The following is a 20,632-nucleotide window of genomic DNA, read 5'->3' on the forward strand; positions in this document are numbered from 1 at the left end:
CACCCTCTGCCTTCTGCCACTAAGCCAGTTTTGGATGCAATGTGCCAAGGCACCCTGGATCCCATGGGCACTTACCTTCCTGACCAGTCTCCTATGCGGGACTTTATCAAAAGCCTTACTGAAATCCATGTAAACCACATCCACTGCACTACCCTCATCCACACACATAGTCACCCCCTCGAAAAATTCAATCAAATTGGTCAGACATGATCTTCCCTTGACAAAGCCATGCTGGCTAGCCCGAATTAATCCCTGCCTCTCCAAGTGGTGACCAATTCTGTCCCTCAGAATTTTTTCCAATAATTTCCCAACCAGTGATGTTAGGCTCACTGGCTTGTAATTCCCTGGTTTATCCCTACTACCCTTCCTGAATAATGGTACTACGTTAGCTGTTCTCCTGTCCTCTGGCACATCCCCTGTGGCCAGAGAGGTTCTGAAAATTTGTGTCAGAGCCCCTGCAATCTCCTCCTTTGCCTCAGATAGTAGCCTGGGATACATCTCCTCCGGGCCTGGGGATTTATCCACTTTTAAGCCTGCTAAAACCGCTAATACCTCCTCCCTCTAGATGCTAATATGTTCAAGTATATCACAGTCCCCCTGCCTGATTTTTATGTCCACATCATCCTTCTCCATAGTGAACACAGATGCAAAAAATTCATTTAAAACCCCACCTACATCCTCTGGCTCTACACAAGGTTTGCCACTTTGGACCCTAATGGGCCCTACTCTTTCCCTAGTTATCCTCTTGCCCTTAATATACTTATAAAACACCTTAGGATTTTCCTTTATTTTGCTCGCCAGTGTTATTTCATGGCCCCTTCTCGCTCTCCAAATTTTTATTTTAAGTATACCCCTGCACTTTTTATACTCCACTAGGGCTTCCTCTGTCTTTAGTTCTTTGTATCTGCCAAAAGCCCCCCTTTCTTTCCTAATCCATTCTCGTATATCCCTTGAAATCCAAGGTTCCCTGGGCTTGTTGGTCACACACTTGACCTTTACGGGAACATGTTGCCATTGTACTCTTTCAATTTCCTTTCTGAAAGACTCCCATTGCTCCGATGTGGATTTTCCGTCAAGTAGCTGATCCCAGTCCACATTGGCCAGATCCTGCCTTATCATATTAAAATCTGCCTTCCCCCAATTTAGAACCCTTATGTCCGGTCCATCCTTGTCCTTTTCCATGACTACATTAAATCTCACTGAATTATGGTCACTGTCACCAAAGTGCTCACCTACTATCACTTCTACCACTTGCCCAGCCACATTCCCTAGAATTAGGTCCAGTACCGCCCCCTCTCCTGTAGGACTTTCTACATGCTGGCACAAAAAGCTCTCCTGGGTGCACTTTAAGAATTCTGCACCCTCTAAGCCTTTCACACTCTGACTGTCCCAATTAATATTGGGGAAGTTGAAATCCCCCACTATAATTACCCTAATATTTGCACACTTCTCTGAGATTTGCCTAGATATCTGTTCCTCTATCTCCCCCTGGCTGTTTGGGGGCCTATAGTACACTCCCAGCAAAGTGCTAGCCCCCTTTTTGTTTATAGGTTCAACCCATCGAAACATAGAAGATAGGAGCAGGAGTACATCATTCGGCCCCTCGAGCCTGCTCTGCACTTCAATGCGATCATGGCTGATCATCCAAACTCAGTACCCGGTCCCTGCTTTCTCCCCATACCCCTTGATCGTTTTAGCCTTAAGAAATATATCCAACTCCTTCTTGAATATATTTAATGTATTGGCCTCTACTGCCTTCTGCGGTAGAGAATTCCACAGTTTCACCACTCTCTGGGTGAAGAAATTCCTCCTAATTTCTGCCCTAAATGGCCTACCCCTTATCCTTAGTCTATGACCCCTGGTTCTCGACCCCACGACCATCGGGAACATCCTTCCTGCATCTAGTCTGTCCAGTCCTGTCAGAATTTGATAAGTTTCAATGAGATCCCCTCTCATTCTTCTAAACTCCAGCAAGTACAATCCCAATCGCCCCAATCTCTCCTCATACTTCATTCCTGCCATCCCAGGTATTAGCCTGGTGAATCTTCGCTGAACTCCTTCCATGGCAAGAACATCCTTCCTCAGATAAGGCGACCAAAACTGCACACAATACTCAAGATGTGGTCTCACCAAGGCCATTATTACTGCAGCAAGACATCCTTGTTCCTGTACTCAAATCCTCTCGCCACGGAGGCCAACATACCATTTGACTTCTTAACTGCCTGCTGCACCTGCATGCTTACTTTCAGTACTGGTGCACAAGGACACCCAGATCTCGTTGCACTTCCCCTTCTCCCAATCTATTGCCATTCAGATAATAATCTGCCTTCCTCTTTTTGCCACCAAAGTGGATAACCTCACAATTTTCCACGTTATATTGCATCTGCTATGTTTTTGCCCAATCACCAACCTGTGCAAATCATCCTGGAGTTTCTCACCATCCTCCTCACAGCAGACACGCCACGCAGCTTTGTGACATCTGCAAATTTGGAGATATTACATCTAGTTCCCTTGTCTATATCATTAATATATATTGTGAATAGCTGGACCGATCCCTGCGGCACCCCACTAGTCACTGCCTGCCACTTGGAAAAAGACCCGTTTATTCCAACTCTTTGCATTCTGTCTGCCAGCCAGTTCTCTATCCAAGTCAATACCTTTCCTCCAATCCCATTTGCCTTAACTTTACATGCTAATCTCTTATGCGGGACCTTATCAAAAGCCTTCTGAAAATCCAAATTCACCACATGCACTGGTTCTCCCTTATCTATTTTATGAGTTCCATCCTCCTCACAGCACACACGCCAACCTATGTATTTCATATGCATCTGTTCGTGATGATATTGGTATGACTGATCACTGCACAATATTTGTAGAGAATAATTCTAGCCTGCACCCTTAGGCCACCCTCCATCGTATCCTGTATCACTACAATGTTGATCAATGCGATGAAATTAGACAGAGTCAGGCGATTCCAAAACTAACAGATCAGACTATCTCAAATCTTCATATCCTGTCGTGAATGATAGTGAACAATTAAACAGTTTCCCCATAGCCCTGAAAATGTCTTCTTTTCAATTGTATATCCAATCACCTTTTGGAAGTTACAATTAAGAAAGAAAGAATTGCATTGATATAGCGCTTTTCATGATGCTGTGATGCACCAAAGCGCAAAACAGCCAAAGAAGTACGTTTGAAGTGTAATCACTGTTGTACTGTAGGAAACAAGGCAGCGAATTTGCGCACAGCAAGTTCCCACAAAAAGCAATGTGATAATGACCAGATAAACTGCTTTAGTGATGTTGATTGCGATAAATATTGTCCAGAACACCGGGGTTAACTAATCTGCTCTTCTTCGACATAATTCCATGGCATTTTTACGTTCAAATAAGAGTCAAATTGGTTTAACACCTCTTCCAAAAGACCTCGTCTCGGAAGGCAGCGTGCTCCCTCAGTACTGCCCCTCCAACACTGCAGCACTTCCTCAGTACTGCACTGCAGTCATAGCCGAGATTTGTGCACTCAAGTCGCTGGACTGGAACTTGAACCTACAAACTTCTTACTGAGAGCCGAGAGCTATGACCTGAGACTACTGAATCTGCTTCCACCAGAAGTTCAGAGTTCATTGCAGATCATAAAAACTCACTCTGCGACCTAGATTCTACTCATCTAGCCCCCGTTTCTTTTACCAGGTAACTTTTATCTGTGCCTTTTTGGTAATGACAAGGCAAGGAGTGGAAACAGTGTCTTCTTTCTTATTGTATCAAAACACCTCATCCTTTTGAACACTTCTATTCAGTCTCCCCCTCACCTTTTCTGCTATAAGGAGGAAAATCCCAGCTTCTCTCATCTTTCCACATAACTGAAATCCCTCATCCCTGGTGTCATTATGGTACATTCCCACCAGACAAGTGGCAGACGATGACCAACTCCAACAAGAGTCATAGAGTCATAGAGTCATAGGCCTAGAAATTGGGTTTTGGCGCAGCAACGGCTTTAGCGCCGGAATTAGTGCCGGAGCTAAGTCGCGCTGGTCGGGCCAAAAATTCACTACTTCTGCGCCCAAACGGCTGCCGGCGCTGCTGAAAGCTGTTAGCGCCTGAAAACTGGCGCTATGCGCTGAAATTCGGCGCTATTCCGGCGCTGCGGCGCCCGCTGCGGTGCGGCAGGTTCGGGAAGTGCAGGCCTCCTCCTTCCCTTAAGGAGGACCTGCCTGCACCCGGCCGCGGCCCGCGATAATCTTATTAAAAATGAGCCCGGCACCTCGGACAAGTGCCGGGCTTGCTTCTGTTCCGGGGGGGGGGAAGTCCGGGGAGGGAGCTGCGGCCAGGCGGGCGGCGGGAAAGCGGCCGGCCGCCGCGGGGCCTTTAATGCGCCGGCGCAAACTTGTGCAAGGCACCTCTGCCAGAACGTTGCTTGCGGCTGCCACGGGCGAGGCAGCCGCAAGTCAATTTCCCAGTTCGGGCGGGTTACTATGGCAACCGGGACGCTGCGCACACCGATGACGTCATCGGTGCCGGCGCAGCGCTACCGGTCTACCGCGGCGGAAGGGCCCCAGGCAATTTAGGCGCCGGCGCCAATTGCAGCGCTAGGCCCTCTAGCGCCGCAAAATCGGCGCTAAGGGCACTGAATTTCTAGGCCATAGAGTTTTACAGCACAGAAAGAGGCCCTTCGGCCCATCGTGTCTGCGCCGCCCATCCATCCCTGTCCAGTCTTGTCCCATTTTCCAGCATTTGGTCCATAGCCTTGTATGCAATGGCATTTCAAGTGCTCATCCAAATGCTTCTTGAATGTTGTGAGGGTTCCTGCCTCCACCACCCTTTCAGGCATTGAGTTCCACATTCCAACCACACTCTGGGTGAAAAAGTTCCTCCTCAATTCCCCTCTAAATCTCCTGCCCCTTACACTGAATCTATGCCCCCTTGTTATTGACCCCCACACTAAGGGGAAAAGTTCCTCTTCCACTTTACAGTCAATGGCATTTCCATCACTGAACCCTCCACTACTAAATGCTAGTGGTCGCCATTGAGCTGAAACTCAAATGGACCAGCCACAAAAATGCCGTGGCTACTACAGCAGGTCAGACGCTGGGTGTTCTGCTGTGAGTAACTCACGTTCTGACTCCCCAAAGCAGCTCCAAACCTACAAGGCACAAGGCACATGTTATAGATTACTGTCTGTAGACAGAAGGATGACATGTGACATGTACAAATATTAAAATTGAATGCCTGCAAAATAAGCAGCTTCTATGCAGTCATATTCACGACAAGATTAGAATCTGTGAGCGAACATTAATGGACTGATTATCTGTAAGGACAGATATGAGGGCCGAGAATATCCACGCGGAATTTCAGATCTGACACTGCCCACTTTGTGCCACTGCCAAAGAGGAATTTCTAGGTTTCTTTGTTGCAGCGTATTGTCTCTTTAAAAAGTCTCTGTCTGTCTGGTCCTGTCTCTTTACATAGCCTATGTGTCTGGTCCTGTCTCTTTACATAGCCTGTGTGTCTGGTCCTGTCTCGTTACAAAGTCTGTGTGTCTAGTCCTGTCTCTTTAAAAAACATGTGTGACCTGTCCTGCCTCCTTAAAATGTCTGTGAGTCTGGTCCTGTCTCTTTAAAAAGCCAATGTGTCTGATCCTGTCTCTTTATGAAACCTGTGTGTCTGGTCCTGCCTCGTTAAAAAGTATGTGTGTCTCGTCCTGTCTCTTTAAAAAGCCTGTGTGACTGGTCGCCTCACTTAAAAAAAACTGGTGTGAGTGGTCTTGTCTCTTTAAAAAGCTTGTGTGACTGGTTCTGTCTCTTTTAAAACACTGTGTGACTAGTCTTGTCTCTTTAAAAAGTCTGTGTGTCTGATCCTGTCTCTTTAAAAAGCGTGTGTGACTGGTCATGTCTGATTAAAAAGCCTGTGTGACCTGTCTTTTCTCTTTAAGAAGACTGTGTAACTAGCCCTGCCTCTCTAAAAGACAGTGGCCTAGATATTCGGCGGGATAGCGCCCAATTAGAGGCGTTAGAGGGCCTTGCGTCGGAATTGTAGCCGCGATCGAAATTGCGTTGGGCCCTACCATCGGCATTAGCCGGTAGCGTTGCGCCGGCACCGATGACGTCATCGGTGTGCGCAGCGTCCCGGTTGCCGTGGTAACATGGCCGGACGCCCAAATTCAGTTGCGGCCGCCTCGCCCGTGGCAGACGCAACCAACGATTGTTCAATCACAGAATCACAGAATCACAGAAACCCCACAGTGCAGATAGAGGCCATTTCGGCCCATCGAGCCTGCACCGACACATATCCCACCCGATCCTTCAATGGGATGTTGCAGCATGTAGCGCCTGCGCATTAAGGTGGAGCGGCGGCCGGCCGCTTTCCCGGTGGCCGACTGCCCGCACCTCCCTCCCCGGACTCCTCCACCACCCCCCTGCGGCACTGATGTGTGTGGCCCGCGAGCCCGGCACTTCTCCGAGGTGCCGGGCTCATTTGTCGGGCGAATCGACCGGTCAGCGGTCGGCTGCAGGCAGCTCCTCCTTAACAGAAGGAGGAGGCCTGCAGTACCCCAGACTGCCGCACCGCATCGGGTGCCACAGCGGGGGATTAGCGCCGCAAACCTGCATTCAGCGCCCATAGCGTGGCGCTGAAACCCTCCATTAGCGCCCGCAGCCGTCTGGGCGCGGGGCAGCTGAATTTTTGGCGGGCGCAGCGGCAATTATCGCGGGCGCAAAATTTCGGGCGCAAAAGCCCTGGCGGAGGCAAACCTAATTTCTAGGCCAGTGTGTCTAGTCCTGCCTTTTTATAAAGGCTGTGGCCTAGAAATTCGGTCGGCTTAGCGCCGCTTTTCAGGCACTAGAGGGCCTAGCGCCGGAGTCATGGCCAGTTTGGAAATTGAGTGGGTCCCTAAATCGGCGTTAGGCCGTTAGCGCTGCGCCGGCACCGATGACGTCATCGGTGTGCACAGCATCCCGGTTGCCATGGTAACCCGCCCGAACTCCGAAATTGACTTGCGGCCGCCTCGCCCGTGGCAGCCGCAAGCAACGTTCTGGCAGAGGTGCCTTACTGAACTTTGCGCCGGCGCATTAAAGGCCCCGCGGCGGCCGGCCGCTTTCCCGCCGGCCGCCTGGCCGCAGCTCCCTCCCCGGACTTCTCCCCCCCCCGCCGAGACAGATGCAAGCCCGGCACTTGTCCGAGGTGCCGGGCTCATTTTTAAGCAGATTTGCGCGGGCCGCGGCCGGGTGCAGGCAGCTCCTCCTTAATGGAAGGAGGAGGCCTGCACTTCCCCAGCCTGCCGCACCGCATCGGGTGCCGCAGCGCCGGAATTGCGGCGCGAAACGGCAGTTAGCGCCCTTTTCCAGGCGCTAAGACACTTCAGTAGCGCAGGCAGCCGTTTGGGCGCGGCGCCACTTAATTTTTGGCGCGCGCAGGGGACTTAGCGCCGGCACTAACTTCCGGCGCTAAAGCCCTGGCTAAGCCAAAACCCAATTTCTAGGCCTGTGTAACTAGCTCTGCCTCTTTAAAAGACAGTGGCCTAGAAATTGAGTGCCCTTAACGCCGATTTTGCGGCGCTAGTGGGCCTAGCGCTGCATTTGGCGCCGGCGACGAAATTGCCTGGGGCCCTTACGCCGCGGTAGACCGGTAGCGCTGTGCCGGCACCGATGACGTCATCGGTGTGCGCAGCGTCCCGGTTGCCATGCCGACGGGCCCCAGCGCCTCGCCCGTGACAGCCGCAACTAAGACTCTGGCAACAGAGTCTTACGAGTCTTTGCGCCAGCGCATTAAAGGCCCCGCGGCGGCCGGCCGCTTTCCCGCCGGCCGCCTGGCCGCAGCTCCCTCCCCGGACTTCCCCCCCCCCCCGGAACAGAAGCAAGCCCGGCACTTGTCCGAGGTGCCGGGCTCATTTTTTAAAAAATTTTCGCGTGCCGCGATCGGGTGCAGGCAGCTCCTCCTTAAGGGAAGGAGGAGGTCTGCACTTCCCAAGCCTGCCGCACCACATCGGGTGCCGCAGCGCCGGAATTGCGGCGCGAAACGGCAGTTAGCGCCGATTTACCGCCGCAAAGACCCTTCAGTCACGCCGGCAGCCGTTTGGGCGCGGCTCTGCTGAATTTTTGGCGCGCGCAGGAGGACTTAGTGCCGGCACTATCTTCCACCGCTAAAGCCCTGGCTAAGCCAAAACTCAATTTCTAGGCCAGTGGCCTAGAAATTGGGGCCTAGAAATTCAGTTGCCTTAGCGCCGCTTTTGAGGCGCTAGAGAGACTAGCGCCAGAGTTATGGCCAGTTTAAAAATTCCCTGGGGCCCTAAATCGGCGTTGCACCGGTAGCGCTGCGCCGGCACCGATGACGTCATCGGTGTGCGCAGCGTCCCGGTTGCCGTGGGAACCAGCCCGAACGCCGAAATTGAGTTGCGGCCGCCTCGCCCGTGGCAGCCGCAAGCAACGTTCTTTCAGAGGTGCCTTACTCCAGTTTGCATTGAAGGCCCCGCAGCGGCCGGCCACTTTCCCGCCGGCCGCCTGCCCGCAGCTCGGACAAGTGCCGGGCTTGCATCTGTTCCGGGGGGGGGGGGAATTCCGGGGAGGGAGCTGCGGGCAGGCGGCCGGCGGGAAAGCGGCCGGCCGCCGCGGGGCCTTTAATGCGCCGGCGCTAACTGCAGTAAGGCACCTCTGACAAAACGCTGGTTGCGGCTGCCATGGGCGAGGCGGCCGCAACTCAATTTCGGAGTTCGGGCGGGTTACCATGGCAACCGGGACGCTGCGCACACCGATGACGTCATCGGTGCCGGCGCAGCGCTACCGGAGCAACGCCGATTTAGGGCCCCAGGGAATTTCACTACTGGCCATAACTCCGGCGCAAGGCCCTCCAGCGTCCAAAGATGTGCAGGTTAGGTTGATTGGCTATGATAAATTGACCCTTAGTGTTAGGAGGATTAAATACGTGGGGTTACAGGATAGGGTGGGATATGTGTTGGTGTAGGGGTTACTGGGATCGGGTGGGATATGTGTCGGTGCAGGCTCGATGGGCCGAAATGGCCTCTATCTGCACTGTGGGGTTTCTGTGATTTCTGTGATTCTGTGAAATGAGGCGATAAGGCTACTGAATTTTCAGCCCAGTGTGTCTAGTCCTGCCTTTTTATAAAGACTGTAGGGCCTAGAAATTGGGTTTTGGCGCAGCGACGGCTTTAGCGCCGGAAGTTAGTGCCGGAGCTAAGTCGCGCTGGGTGGGCCAAAAATTCACTGCTTCTGCGCCCAAACGGCTGCCGGCGTTGCTGAAAGCTGTTAGCGGCTGAAAACTGGCGCTATGCGCTGAATTTCGGCGCTATTCCGGCGCTGCGGCGCCCGCTGCGGTGCGGCAGGTTCGGGAAGTGCAGGCCTCCTCCTTCCCTTAAGGAGGAGCTGCCTGCACCCGGCCGCGGCCCGCGATAATCTTTTTAAAAATGAGCCCGGCACCTCGGACAAGTGCCGGGCTTGCTTCTGTTCCGGGGGCGGTGGGGGGAAGTCCGGGGAGGGAGCTGCGGCCAGGCGGGTGGCGGCAAAGCGGCCGGCCGCCACGGGGCCTTTAATGCGCCGGCGCAACGTTCTGTAAGGCACCTCTGCCAGAACGTTGCTTGCGGCTGCCACGGGCGAGGCGGCCGCAACTCAATTTCCGAGTTCGGGCGGGTTACCATGGCAACCGGGACGCTGCGCACACCGATGACGTCATCGGTGCCGGCGCAGCGCTACCGGCCTAACGCCGATTTAGGGCCCCTGTCAATTACAAAACTGGCCATAACTTCGCCGCTAGGCCCTCTAGCGCCTCAAAAGCGGCGCTAAGGCCAGTGAATTTCTAGGCCTATGACTAGTCCTGCCTCTTTAAGAGACAGTGGGCTAGATTTTCAGTATAGACAGTTTTGGGGCGCTAACCTTAGCGCCCGCCCAAAGTTAGCGCCCGCCCCAAAGTAGCGCCCCGTTGCCGGAAATTCAGTGGCTTCGCCCTAAGAGGTTGGTGGAGCGCTAAAAGAGGCGTTCCACTACTATCTTTAGGCGCTAAGCCGGCGGTGCAGAGCGCAGCGCCCGAGCTCGGGCGCAGCGCACGGCAGACACTCTGGTGCCAGTGAGCTCTTAAAGGGGAAGGGCGCATGTGTTTTTTTAGGAGGAGGAGGAGGAGGAGGAGGAGGAGGAGGAGCAGGAGGAGGAGGAGGAGGAGGAGGAGGAGGCCGGGAACATAAATACACCGTTCACAACAACACACTGGATCCTTCCACACAACACATGCAGACTGCCGTTTAAAGTGCAGGAGGAGTGCTCTTTAATTTGCGCTCCACAGGGTGTGTTGCGTTCCATTTTACAAACGCTCTGGATGCCAGCCGCAGAATGGGGCGGTCCGACTGAAGTTTGGATTCGGGGCGGCCAAAGGGCGTTGCACGAGGATGGGACGTCATTTTCTGCTAGCGCATCTGGGCGGCCGCTAAACTTTGCGCCGGCGATAACGGGCAACTTAATTTGGGGCGGGGCGCAAACTGCGCTGCACCCGGGCGCTACATGAATAGCACCCGAAAATCACTTCTCTTAAGGCGCTAACTGCTGGCGCAAGCAACTGAAAATCTAGCCCAGTGTGTCTAGACCTGCCTTTTTATAAAGACTGTGGCCCAGAAATTCACTAGCCTTAGCGTCGCTTTTGAGGCGCTAGAGGGACTTGCGCCAGAGTTATGGCAAGTTCAAAAATTCCCTGGGGCCCTAAAGCGGCGTTGCACCGGTAGCGCTGCGCCGGCACCGATGACGTCATCGGTGTGCGCAGCGTCCCGGTTGCCATGCCGACGGGCCCCAGCGCCGAAATTCAGTTGCGGCCGCCTCGCCCGTGGCAGCCGCAACTAAGACTCTGGCAACAGAGTCCAACATGTGTTTGCGCCGGCGCATTAAAGGCCCCGCGGCGGCCGGCCACTTTCCCGCCGGCCGCCTGCCCGCAGCTCCCTCCCCAGACTTCTCCACCCCCCCCCGGAACAGATGCAAGCCCGGCACTTGTCCGAGGTGCCGGGCTCATTTTTGAAGAGATTTGCGCGGGCCGCGGCCGGGTGCAGGCAGCTCCTCCTTAACGGAAGGAGGAGGCCTGCACTTCCCGAGCCTGCCGCACCGCAGCGGGCGCCGCAGCGCCGGAATAGCGCCGCAATGCGGCGCGTTGCGCCAGTTTTCAGGCGCTAAAACCCTTCAGTAGCGCCGGCAGCCGTTTGGGCGCGGCGCTACTGAATTTTTGGCGCGCGCAAAGGGACTTAGCGCCGGCGCTAACTTCCGGCGCTAATGCCCTGGTGCAGCGCAAACTCAATTTCTAGGCCTGTATGACTAGTCCTGCCTCTTTAAAAAGCCTGGTGAATTTTTCTAGTCACTGGCTGTGGCTCCGTCCTGTTGTTAAAGTGTTCATTGCATGTAATACAATTACGAGCCAGAATGGAGCTGTTTTTTAAACAGGGGACCATGGATTTTGGGACCACAAGTGTGTTGATGGTGCAGGGTTACTGAGACTAGCTCTTTGTCACTGAAGTGAATTCACTGAGTTACGGAGAAACCTGGAAAAGTAGCGTTAAGTATTGACGCCCTCAGCCTAGAATTCCGTCATTGACTGCAGTGGAACTGAATATCAGGCGCTGCGCGTAACGGGCACACAATCCGATCCCGCCCATTTAGCACTACCGCCAGAGACGAATTTCTCGGACCTTGTCTGCAAAATCAGCAGATATCAAATGTGCTGAAGTATTCGACTAAGACGTTGTCTCTCAAATGCTTGGCTTGAACCCATTCAGAGTCATTTGTTATCATCTGAGGCAGATTGCTCCGGGGGTGGGGCGGGAGTTATAAGAGTTATATCTGGAGTTAAGTACAAGCATTTCAGTCGCATCCAAAACTCTGCTGTCCGTGCCCTAAATCGCACCAAGTCCCGTTCACCCATCATTCCTGTGATTACTGACCTACACTGGCTCTGGTCTGGCAATGCCTCGATTTTAAAATGTTCATCCTCGTGCTCAGCCCCAACTCATTGCCAAGTGTCCACTAAAGGATTTGCATCCTGAAAATGGCAAAAGTTAATTTAGTTGTGTTTATTATTTTAATGTGGTAACGTTTCACCCCCAGGGCCACAGGTGGATTTCTACAATTTACATCAATGGGACAAGTGGCACAGGGGAGGGGCTAGAATTCGTCTCTGACTCTACCACAAAACACCATCACCACCAATTTTCCGCTTCAATTCACACACTTTACAGACTTGGACATGTTTTATTCATTCAAGGAATGTGGGCGTCGCTGACAATGCCAGCATTTATTGCCCTTCCCTAATTGCCCCAGAGAACGTGGTAGTAAGCTGCCTTATAAACTAAGTGGCTTGCTAGGCCATTTCACTGGGCAGTTAAGAGTTAAACTCATTGCTCTGTGTCTGATGACAAATTTAGGCCAGACCGGGTAAGGGTAGCGGGTTTCCTTCCATAAAGGACAGTAGTGAACCAGATGTGTTTTTACAACAATCCGGTAGTTTCATGGTCACCATTCCTGCTACTAGCTTTTCATTCCAGATTTGTTTAATTAATTGAACTTAAGTTCCTCAGCTGGTGGGATTTCCACTCTTGACCATTTGTTCGGGCATCGGGTTTGCTAGTCAAGCAACATAACCACTATGCTGCCGTACCCTTCAAATATATCACTGTTCCTTCATTGTCACTGGGTCAAAAGCCTGAAATTCCTTCCATCACACTATTGTGAGAGCACCTTCACCACAGGCACTGCAGTGGCTCAAGTTGAAGGCCCACCATTTTCTCACGGCTGACTAGGGATGGGCAAGTATTACCGGCCATGACAGCATCACCCATATCCTGAGAACAAATGACAGAAATAATCAAATCAATGATCTTGTAATTCACTGATTGAACCCAGGCAAGGCCTGTGATCAGAGCAGGGCGTCATGATCCGCTAAACAAATTGTCTCACAACTTGGTTCACCAATTCAATGATTCAATGATTGTTACGGCCCATACTTTCCCAATTGCACTATGCTTTATAAAGGTATTTGCATAGTACCACATAATACCAAAATTGAAGCCCATGGGATTAAAGTGGCATTGGCAACATGGCTCGGACATTGGCTTAGAGACAGAAAGCAGAGATTGGAGGTAAACGGTTGTTTTTCAGGCGCAGTATACAAAGGTATTCCTCAGATGTCGGTGCTGGGACCATTGCTCATTTCATTTATATCAATGCCATGGACATGGGTTCACAGCACATAATTTAAAAGTTTGAAGATGACAGGAAACGCAGAAATGTTAATAAACAGTAAGAATGATAGTAACAGACCTCAGGGGGACATAGACAGACAAGTGAAATCGGCAGACACATGGCAGATACAATTTAACGCAGAGAAGTGTGAAGTGATACATGTCGATAGGAAGCAAGAGCAGAGGTAATATAAACTAAACGGTACAATTTCAAAGCGGGTGCATGATCAGATAGACCTGAGTTGTGCTTAAACAAACCTTTGAAGGTGGCAGGACAGGTAGTGATGGCTGTTAATAAATCATACGGGGGAATCAGCCCAAGTTCCTGCTGCTGATTATTTCCCGGTCAACCTAGTTTATGGAAAGAATCAGCTGAATTCTCCCCTTCTGATCTCTGCTCGGCGACTCTGTGTAATGAAGGGATATCAGTCCCGGATTAAGCTGACTGTCATTGTTCGGTTGCAACTTTGGAAAGAGTGTGTGTGTGGATTTCTAATGCGGGTGGCTTCTATCGGCTATGTTGACGCTGAAGTAACATGACTCCACTCCCACAATTTAAAAACAGCCTATAACAGGCGGCCGATGCGACACCATCCATTTCTCGCTAGCGTCGATGACAAATGACACTGAGGTCTCCGTTCATTCATAATTGGATAGTTTTCCAAACGGATATAGACAGTAAAATATCAAAGTGAGCAGCGTTCACGATACGGCAGTTAGAAACATTTACAGTAAAGGAGAGAAGGACATGAGAGAAAGTTCAATTTTGGACTGACTGAGATTCCCTCACCTGTGACAGGCAGCAAGGAATTCAATTATTTCAAAACAATGCTTGGAAATGAGTGCACTGAAAATCAAAGAAAAAATCAACTTATTGTTGGAAGATAATTCATACTTGTTTTAACATCAAACCATCCAGGAAAAGAACCATTGAGGTGATGCCGGTGGAAAGTGAGCTGGATGGTTGTGTTAGATAATGAGTGATTTTTGATTTCTAATCTCTATTGGATACACGAAGAATATTTTAATCTTAAGAAGAATACATCATGTGGGAGAAATGGTGAAATTGAAGCCGTGCCATTCATTGAATTCAGAGGAGGAAATGGGCTACTTGGTAATAATCATACGATGGAAAATTAAAGCATCGTCACCCACGGAACCAAAGAACGTCACTGAATAAAAGTAGTAGCTAGATCTACCGACTTAAACTAACAGAAACAGTATTATAGTGAAACATGCTTTATACAATAGGTAGATACAGAGTCTTACCAGGAACACCAACAGCAGCGAGCAGAGGATAGTAAATCTTCTGTGCTTTATATAGGAAAATTAATATCTGCAACTTTAATGGATATCTCTCGTGCATTCTCTTCCTCTACGTGCAGCCGCTGGTCCCTGTTAGTGCCGGAGGTGTTGCTCACACTGACACTTTGTAATGACTCATTGAATGGACTCCCTTATTAATAGAAGAAGGAAAGCCTTCAGTGACACAATTAGGTTCCATGGAGACTGACACTAATTACAGTCAATGAAATAACATTTCCAATAACACATTTCAAACCAACACGTTTTGTGTCATAACAAATGTTTAACTAGATGTGCAATTAATCTCTTTAAATCTCAGAAAATAATTTTCAAGTCTCAAGGAAAATAATTTGTAGAATGGACTTATGGAGTCCACACTAGATGAGTCACTGAGTGGGTCTGTAGGTAGAGAGGTTCCACAGAGGAGAGTCCCGGAGTGAGTATGTATTTACAAATACTTCAAAAGAGGAGTCACAAGGTGGGCGGTGCTTGCATAGACTCCACAAGGCGAGTCACATAACTGAACTGTACTTACAGGCTCTACAGATTTTAGATGCTCGGTAACGTTACTTGTGCTTATTAACTCACTGGGTGCATCTATAAATTAAATCACCATTAATCACCTGATGCAACAAAGAAAATCTGACCCAGTATATTAATTGAAACATGTCGAATAAACTTAGCAAGCAAGAATTAACTGACACCGTTAATACAAAGTCAAGTAGTTCCAATAAACTGAACCAGAATTTATAATCTAAATTAGCTCAAATAAATTGACCAAGAATTATATAAAGGAAACCAGCGCCAATAAACTGGCACAGCATCTATAAACTGGCACAGCACCAATAAACTGACCCAGCATCTATAAATTAAACAAGCTTAAATAATTTGACCCCACATCTATACACTAACAAGCACCAATAAACTGACCCAGCATCTATAAACATAATGAGCCCCAATGAACTGAACCAGCATCTATAAACTAAACTAGCTCCAATAAACTGACCCAGCGGGCTAGATTTTCAGTCGCTTGCGCCAGCAGTTAGCGCCTTAAGAGAAGTGATTTCCGGGTGCTATGCGTGTAGCGCCCGGGTGCAGCGCAGTTTGCGCCCCGCCCCAAATTAAGTTGCCCGTTAGCGCCGGCGCAAAGTTTAGCGCCCGCCCGGATGCGCGCGCAGAAAATGACGTCACATCCTCGTGCAACGCCCTTTGGCCGCCCCGATTGCAAACTTCAGTCGGACCGCCCCATTGTGCGGCGGGCGGCCGGAGCGTTTGGAAAAAGGAACGCAACACAACCAGCGCGGGCCCCGGGGGGCGCTAATTAAAGGGAACGTCCTCTCCAGTATAAAGGCCATCCTTTTTTCAGAAAACAGTCTTGTGCAACGCATTTCTGGAGACACAACAAGGAGGATAGCTAACTGGTTTCAAGCAGCAAGAGCCAGGTATTTTTGGACTCAGGCAATAGCGCTGCAAGTGGCCATTTGGAAATTAGACTGTTTGCCAGGATTTGATGGGGGCTGCATGGGGTGCCAACGCGCAGCTGCAGCGCCATGTCCGTAGGGCTCGCAGACGCATTGTGAGAGGGGCAGCCCTGGCTAGAGGCAGAGGGGGCTACAGGCGTCGGCCACGTAGGCCTTACCCAGTCAGGCTATACCGCCAGCAGCGCTCCTACCTAAACATGAGTGCCGCGCGATGTGTTAGAAGGCTCCGATTCCAAAAGGAGGTGATTGCAGAGATCTGCCACCTGCTTCGCCGAGATCTGCGGCCAAAGCTCAGGTGCAGGACGTCTCTGTCGGTGGAAGTGAAGGTGACGGTGGCATTGAACTTCTATGCCACCGGCTCCTTCCAATACGCTGCTGGGGACATAGCAAACATCTCCCAGTATGGCGCGCATCGCTGCATCTGCCACGTGACCGAAGCACTGTTCTGAAGGAGAAGCCAATTCATCTCCTTCCCCATGGCCCTCGAGAGCCAGCATCAACGCGCATTGGGATTTGCCAGACTCGGGGAATTCCCCTTGGTGCAGGGCGCCATTGACTGTACGCATGTGGCTTTGCGGGCCCCTCTGGAGCATGGCGAGCAGTATTGCAACAGGAAGGGCTACCATTCTCTGAATGTGCAGCTGGTATGTGACCACAAGCAGCGCATCATGGCAGTCAATGCCAGCTTCCCAGGCAGCAGCCACGATGCCTTTATCCTGCGGCAGAGTACTGTGCATGACATGTCCAGGCACAGCCTCCCCCAAGAGGATGGCTCATCGGGGACAAAGGCTATCCTTTGTGCAACTGGCTCATGACCCCGCTCCGCGCGCCCAGGACCGCTGCTGAAGAGGCCTACAACGAGAGCCATCAAACCACCCGCAACATCATCGAGCTAACTATTGGGGTCCTCAAGCAGTGGTTCCGCTGCCTTGATCGCTCCGGAGGAGCTCTCCAGTATTCGCCGGACCGGGTCTCCCAATTTGTGGTGGTTTGCTTCATGCTGCACAACCTGGCTATCCGCAGGAGTCAGGCACTGCCACCTGACGTTGGACCAGCACCTCAGGAGGAGGAGCAGGAGGAGCATGAGGAGGAGGAGGAGGAGGAGGAGCAGGAGTACGTTCCCAGGAGGGAGCGACCAGGGCCAAGGGCCGCACGACGCCACCTTATTACATGGTACTTCTAAGCCCCCTGTCAGGGAATGGCCAGGGGCCATGAGGGAAGATGAATGCAGCCGCTCCACAAGCCCTCAGCCGGCGAAGCCAACAAACACTAAGAAGAACAACCATGGAGACTGCATGAATAAAGATAATTTTTTATTTCACAAAAATGAAAAGCCCTTCCCACATGAATCCCCAAAAACAATAAACGGGCCCCACAAAAAGCCCAACAAACGACTCAGTCCCACAAACTGGGGAGGAGCCACTCCACCTTTATTCAAACCGGGCCTCAACGTCGGCCTAACGTAAAAAATAAGCCCTCCAAAAGCACAACCATGGGCAAAATAAAGATGGCCACCGCCATATTAAAGGAAAGCTGCCCACACCCTCTACTGAGTGGCCCGCGAGGGCGAGACCTTGGCCAGCATTTTGCCTCCCCTGCCCGGCCTGCTGCTCCTTCGCAAGCTCTGCCAAGTGGCTGTTGCGAGGCTGGGGGAAGGCGCCTGAGGCTCAGATGCCCTTCCGCCAGATGCCGCTGGGGGGTGGCCTACACGGCGTTTGGGCCTCGAGGGGCCGTCTGCTGAGTGGCGCACCTGAGCCTGGCCACCATCAGCTGCAGCCGCTTGCCCTTGATGCCCCAGAGGGGGAATGGCGGCGACGGATGGCGCAATGTGGGCCAGCTGGCGTCTGGGATGCGCTGGCTGGTGCTGTGTTGCGGTGGCACTCGGCCGGGTCCGCACTGCAGGATCCGCAGCAATCAGCCGACGGGCGGCTTGCTGGGATGGTGCAGCGCGGCGCCTGCCCTGGCGATGCCTGCCTGAGACAGCGCGTGTGGCAGCAGTGAGTGGCCCTGTGGTCCTGGTGTGCACGCGCATCACATCCGCCAGGGTCTTGACGGCATCAGTCAGCATGCGGCCACTCGCGGCAGTTGCTGCCCCGAACTCACGCACACTGGTCGCCAGCGACTCGATGGCCTCAGACATGCGTCCCACCACGCTCATGAGCTCCGTGTGGCGCCGGTCCGAGTCGTCGGCCATCTTATCCAACTTCCGCACCTCCTCCGAAGTGAAGGTGTCCGGACTGGACTCGCGACTCTCCCGCTGGGGAGGAGGGGGCCGAACTAGGGGACCCTTGCCGCATTGGTGACGGCGAGTGTGCCGAGCAGCAGCACTCCCCTCTGTTCCTTCCCCCCTTTGGGGGAAGGCCGCGGGCCACGCGCACGGCTGCTGGGTGGCTGGACGCCACTGGTCCCAGAAGCTGCATTGCCCTGCGACAGTTCCTCCAGGCACTCGTCCAGTGAGGAGGTGTCAAGCATTTCCTCCTCTCCTGCGGGACGTGACTGTTCCCCCGAAGGTCCGGCTTGCTCCTCCTCCTCCTCCTGGTCGGATGTGCTGTCACTGGCAGCTTCAGGGTCCTGGTCGTCACCAGCTGATAGCAGGAATGCACAAGAGTAGCTTCAGAGTGAGGAGACGGCGTCAGCGAGGGAGTTAGGACTGGTGGGATTCAGCGCATTGGTGGGACAGTGGCAAAGGAGGTAGCTCGGATGGGCCAGTGTGACGCGAGAGGGCCAAAAGGCGAGGTCCTTACCATTGCCGGGCAGTGGAGGGTCGGATACACTGCACGCTGTGGGGACAATCACACGGGCTCCCATGAGCACACACACGCGCTCCTCCAGCCGAGTGAGCTTCTGCAGCTTGGCGCGGCCACCCCTGGCACGGGCCTGGCGATTAAACGCTACTTTAGCCTGCAAGAGAAAGGACGGGCTGTAAGTGCGCAGTGAAGCCCTGATGTAGTGTGCACTGCCTCCCATGGTGGAATAGCTTGGACAGAGTGAAGCCCTGATGTGCTGTGCACTGCCTCCCATGCTGGAATAGCTTGGACAGAGTGAAGCCCTGATGTAGTGTCCACTGCCTCCCATGGTGGAATAGCTCGGACAGAGTGAAGCCCTGATGTACTGTACACTGCCTCCCATGGAGGAATAGCTTGGACAGAGTGAAGCCCTGATGTAATGTGCACTGCCTCCCATGGTGGAATAGCTTGGACAGAGTGAAGCCCTGATGTACTGTGCACTGCCTCCCATGGTGGAATAGCTTGGCCAAAGTGTAGAGTGCCGAATGGCCATTTGATGCTCATGACTGTCCCAATGCTGCTGGCTGAGGGCTGGCCAATAGGACTTTCAGGTCCCTTTGCCCATCATGTCAGGTGTACATGCAAGAATGAGGAGGAGACTGGAAAGGCTACTCACCTTCACAATCCTGGTCAGATCGTTGTATTTCTTACGGCATTGTTTGTGGGTCCTGGGGGCATCGCCGGTGAACGTCACCCTCTGGGCGATCTGCTTCCAGGCTTTGGTGTAGTCATGGTGGGTTGGATTCCTCCCACTCTCTGGAAACAAGATCTTGCGCCTCACATCCAGAGCTGTGACCATTATGTCCAGATCACCCTCTGAGAAGCGCAGGGCACGCTGACGGGCCTTCTCTGGCGTTGCCATGACTCCCTGGGGCTGAGCAGCAGTGTTGAGGCCTCTTTGCAAGGCTGCAGTGTGCAGGGCGTGGCAGCAGACCAATTCATCCCTTCCCCGTTTAAGAGCTGGTCGGCACCACGGGGTCTGCTGTCAGTGCAAAAATGACCGCACCCGTGCTGCACCCCGCCTGGGCGCTATCCCTCTGGACCGCCGGCTTAGCACCTAAAGGTAGGAGTGGAACGCCTCTTTTAGCGCTCCACCACTCTCTTAGGGCGAAGCCACTGAATTTCCGGCAACGGGGCGCTACTTTGGGGCGGGCACTAACTTCGGGCGGGCGCTGAGTTTAGCGCCCCAAAACTGTCTATACTGAAAATCTAGCCCAGCATTTATACTGAGACTATGCCCCGTAGTTCTAGACACTCCAGCCAGAGGAAACAACGTATCAGCATCTACCCTGTCAATCTCCTTCAGAACCTTGTCAGTTCAATGAGATCACCACTCATTCTTTTAAACTTCAGTGAATATAGACCAATTCCACACAATCCCTCATCATAGGACAGCCCTCTCATCCCAGGAAGCAATCTAGTGAACCTTCGCTTCACCACCTCCAAGGCACGTATATCTTTCCTTAGATAAGGAGAGCGAAACTGTGCACTGTACTCCAGGTATGGTCTCACCAAGGCCCTGTACACTTGTAGCAAGACTTCCTTACTCTTATACCCCAACCCACTTGCAGTGAAGACCAAAATGCCATTTGCCTTCCTTATTGCTTGCTGTACCTGCATGCTACATTTCTGTGCTCCTTGCACGAGGACATCCAAAACTCCCTGAACACAAACTTTAAAAATGTTCTTAGCATTGTAAAAATGTTTTGTTTTCCTATTCTTCCTACCAAAGTGAATAACCTCACATGTCCCTACATAGTATTCCATCTGCCACCTTAATGCCCACTCACTTAGTCGATCTATATCTCTTTCCAGACTCTGTGTTCTCCTCACAGCTTGCTGTCCCAC

At 52.2% G+C, this 20,632-nt stretch overlaps 2 protein-coding genes across 2 annotated transcripts in view; both read right to left on the bottom strand.

Moving 5' to 3' along the window:
* Positions 1-14,734, bottom strand: part of LOC147091382 (putative G protein-coupled receptor 139) — a 44,731-nt gene extending 29,997 nt beyond the window's left edge. The window contains exon 1 of the mRNA XM_085976583.1: positions 14,482-14,734. Coding sequence (XP_085832709.1) covers positions 14,482-14,578 — 97 coding nt within the window. The 5' untranslated portion in view covers positions 14,579-14,734. The remainder of the gene's footprint in view (positions 1-14,481) is intronic.
* Positions 14,735-15,234: 500 nt separating this feature from the next.
* On the bottom strand, positions 15,235-19,691 carry LOC147091383 (uncharacterized). The gene is made up of 3 exons (XM_085976584.1): positions 19,401-19,691; positions 18,714-18,899; positions 15,235-15,252 (listed from the first exon to the last, which is right to left on the bottom strand). The coding sequence occupies exons 1-3, from the start codon at positions 19,644-19,646 to the stop codon at positions 15,235-15,237; spliced, it is 450 nt and encodes a 149-aa protein (XP_085832710.1). The 5' UTR covers positions 19,647-19,691.
* Positions 19,692-20,632: the final 941 nt, after the last annotated feature.

The sequence above is a fragment of the Somniosus microcephalus genome, unplaced genomic scaffold (genome assembly GCF_052327205.1).
Source record: "Somniosus microcephalus isolate GS21.2 unplaced genomic scaffold, FLI_Smic_1.0 unresolved_chr3, whole genome shotgun sequence".
Taxonomy (NCBI): Eukaryota; Metazoa; Chordata; class Chondrichthyes; order Squaliformes; family Somniosidae; genus Somniosus; species Somniosus microcephalus.

What these genes read in the sequence shown, in the direction of transcription:
- LOC147091383 (XM_085976584.1), bottom strand. Translation starts at nt 19,646, where the DNA reads ATGGCAACGCCAGAGAAGGCCCGTCAGCGTGCCCTGCGCTTCTCAGAG. An exon ending in ATCTGACCAGGATTGTGAAG is followed by an intron (nt 18,900 to 19,400) that starts GTGAGTAGCCTT and finishes TTTCTCTTGCAG; the next exon opens with GCTAAAGTAGCGTTTAATCG.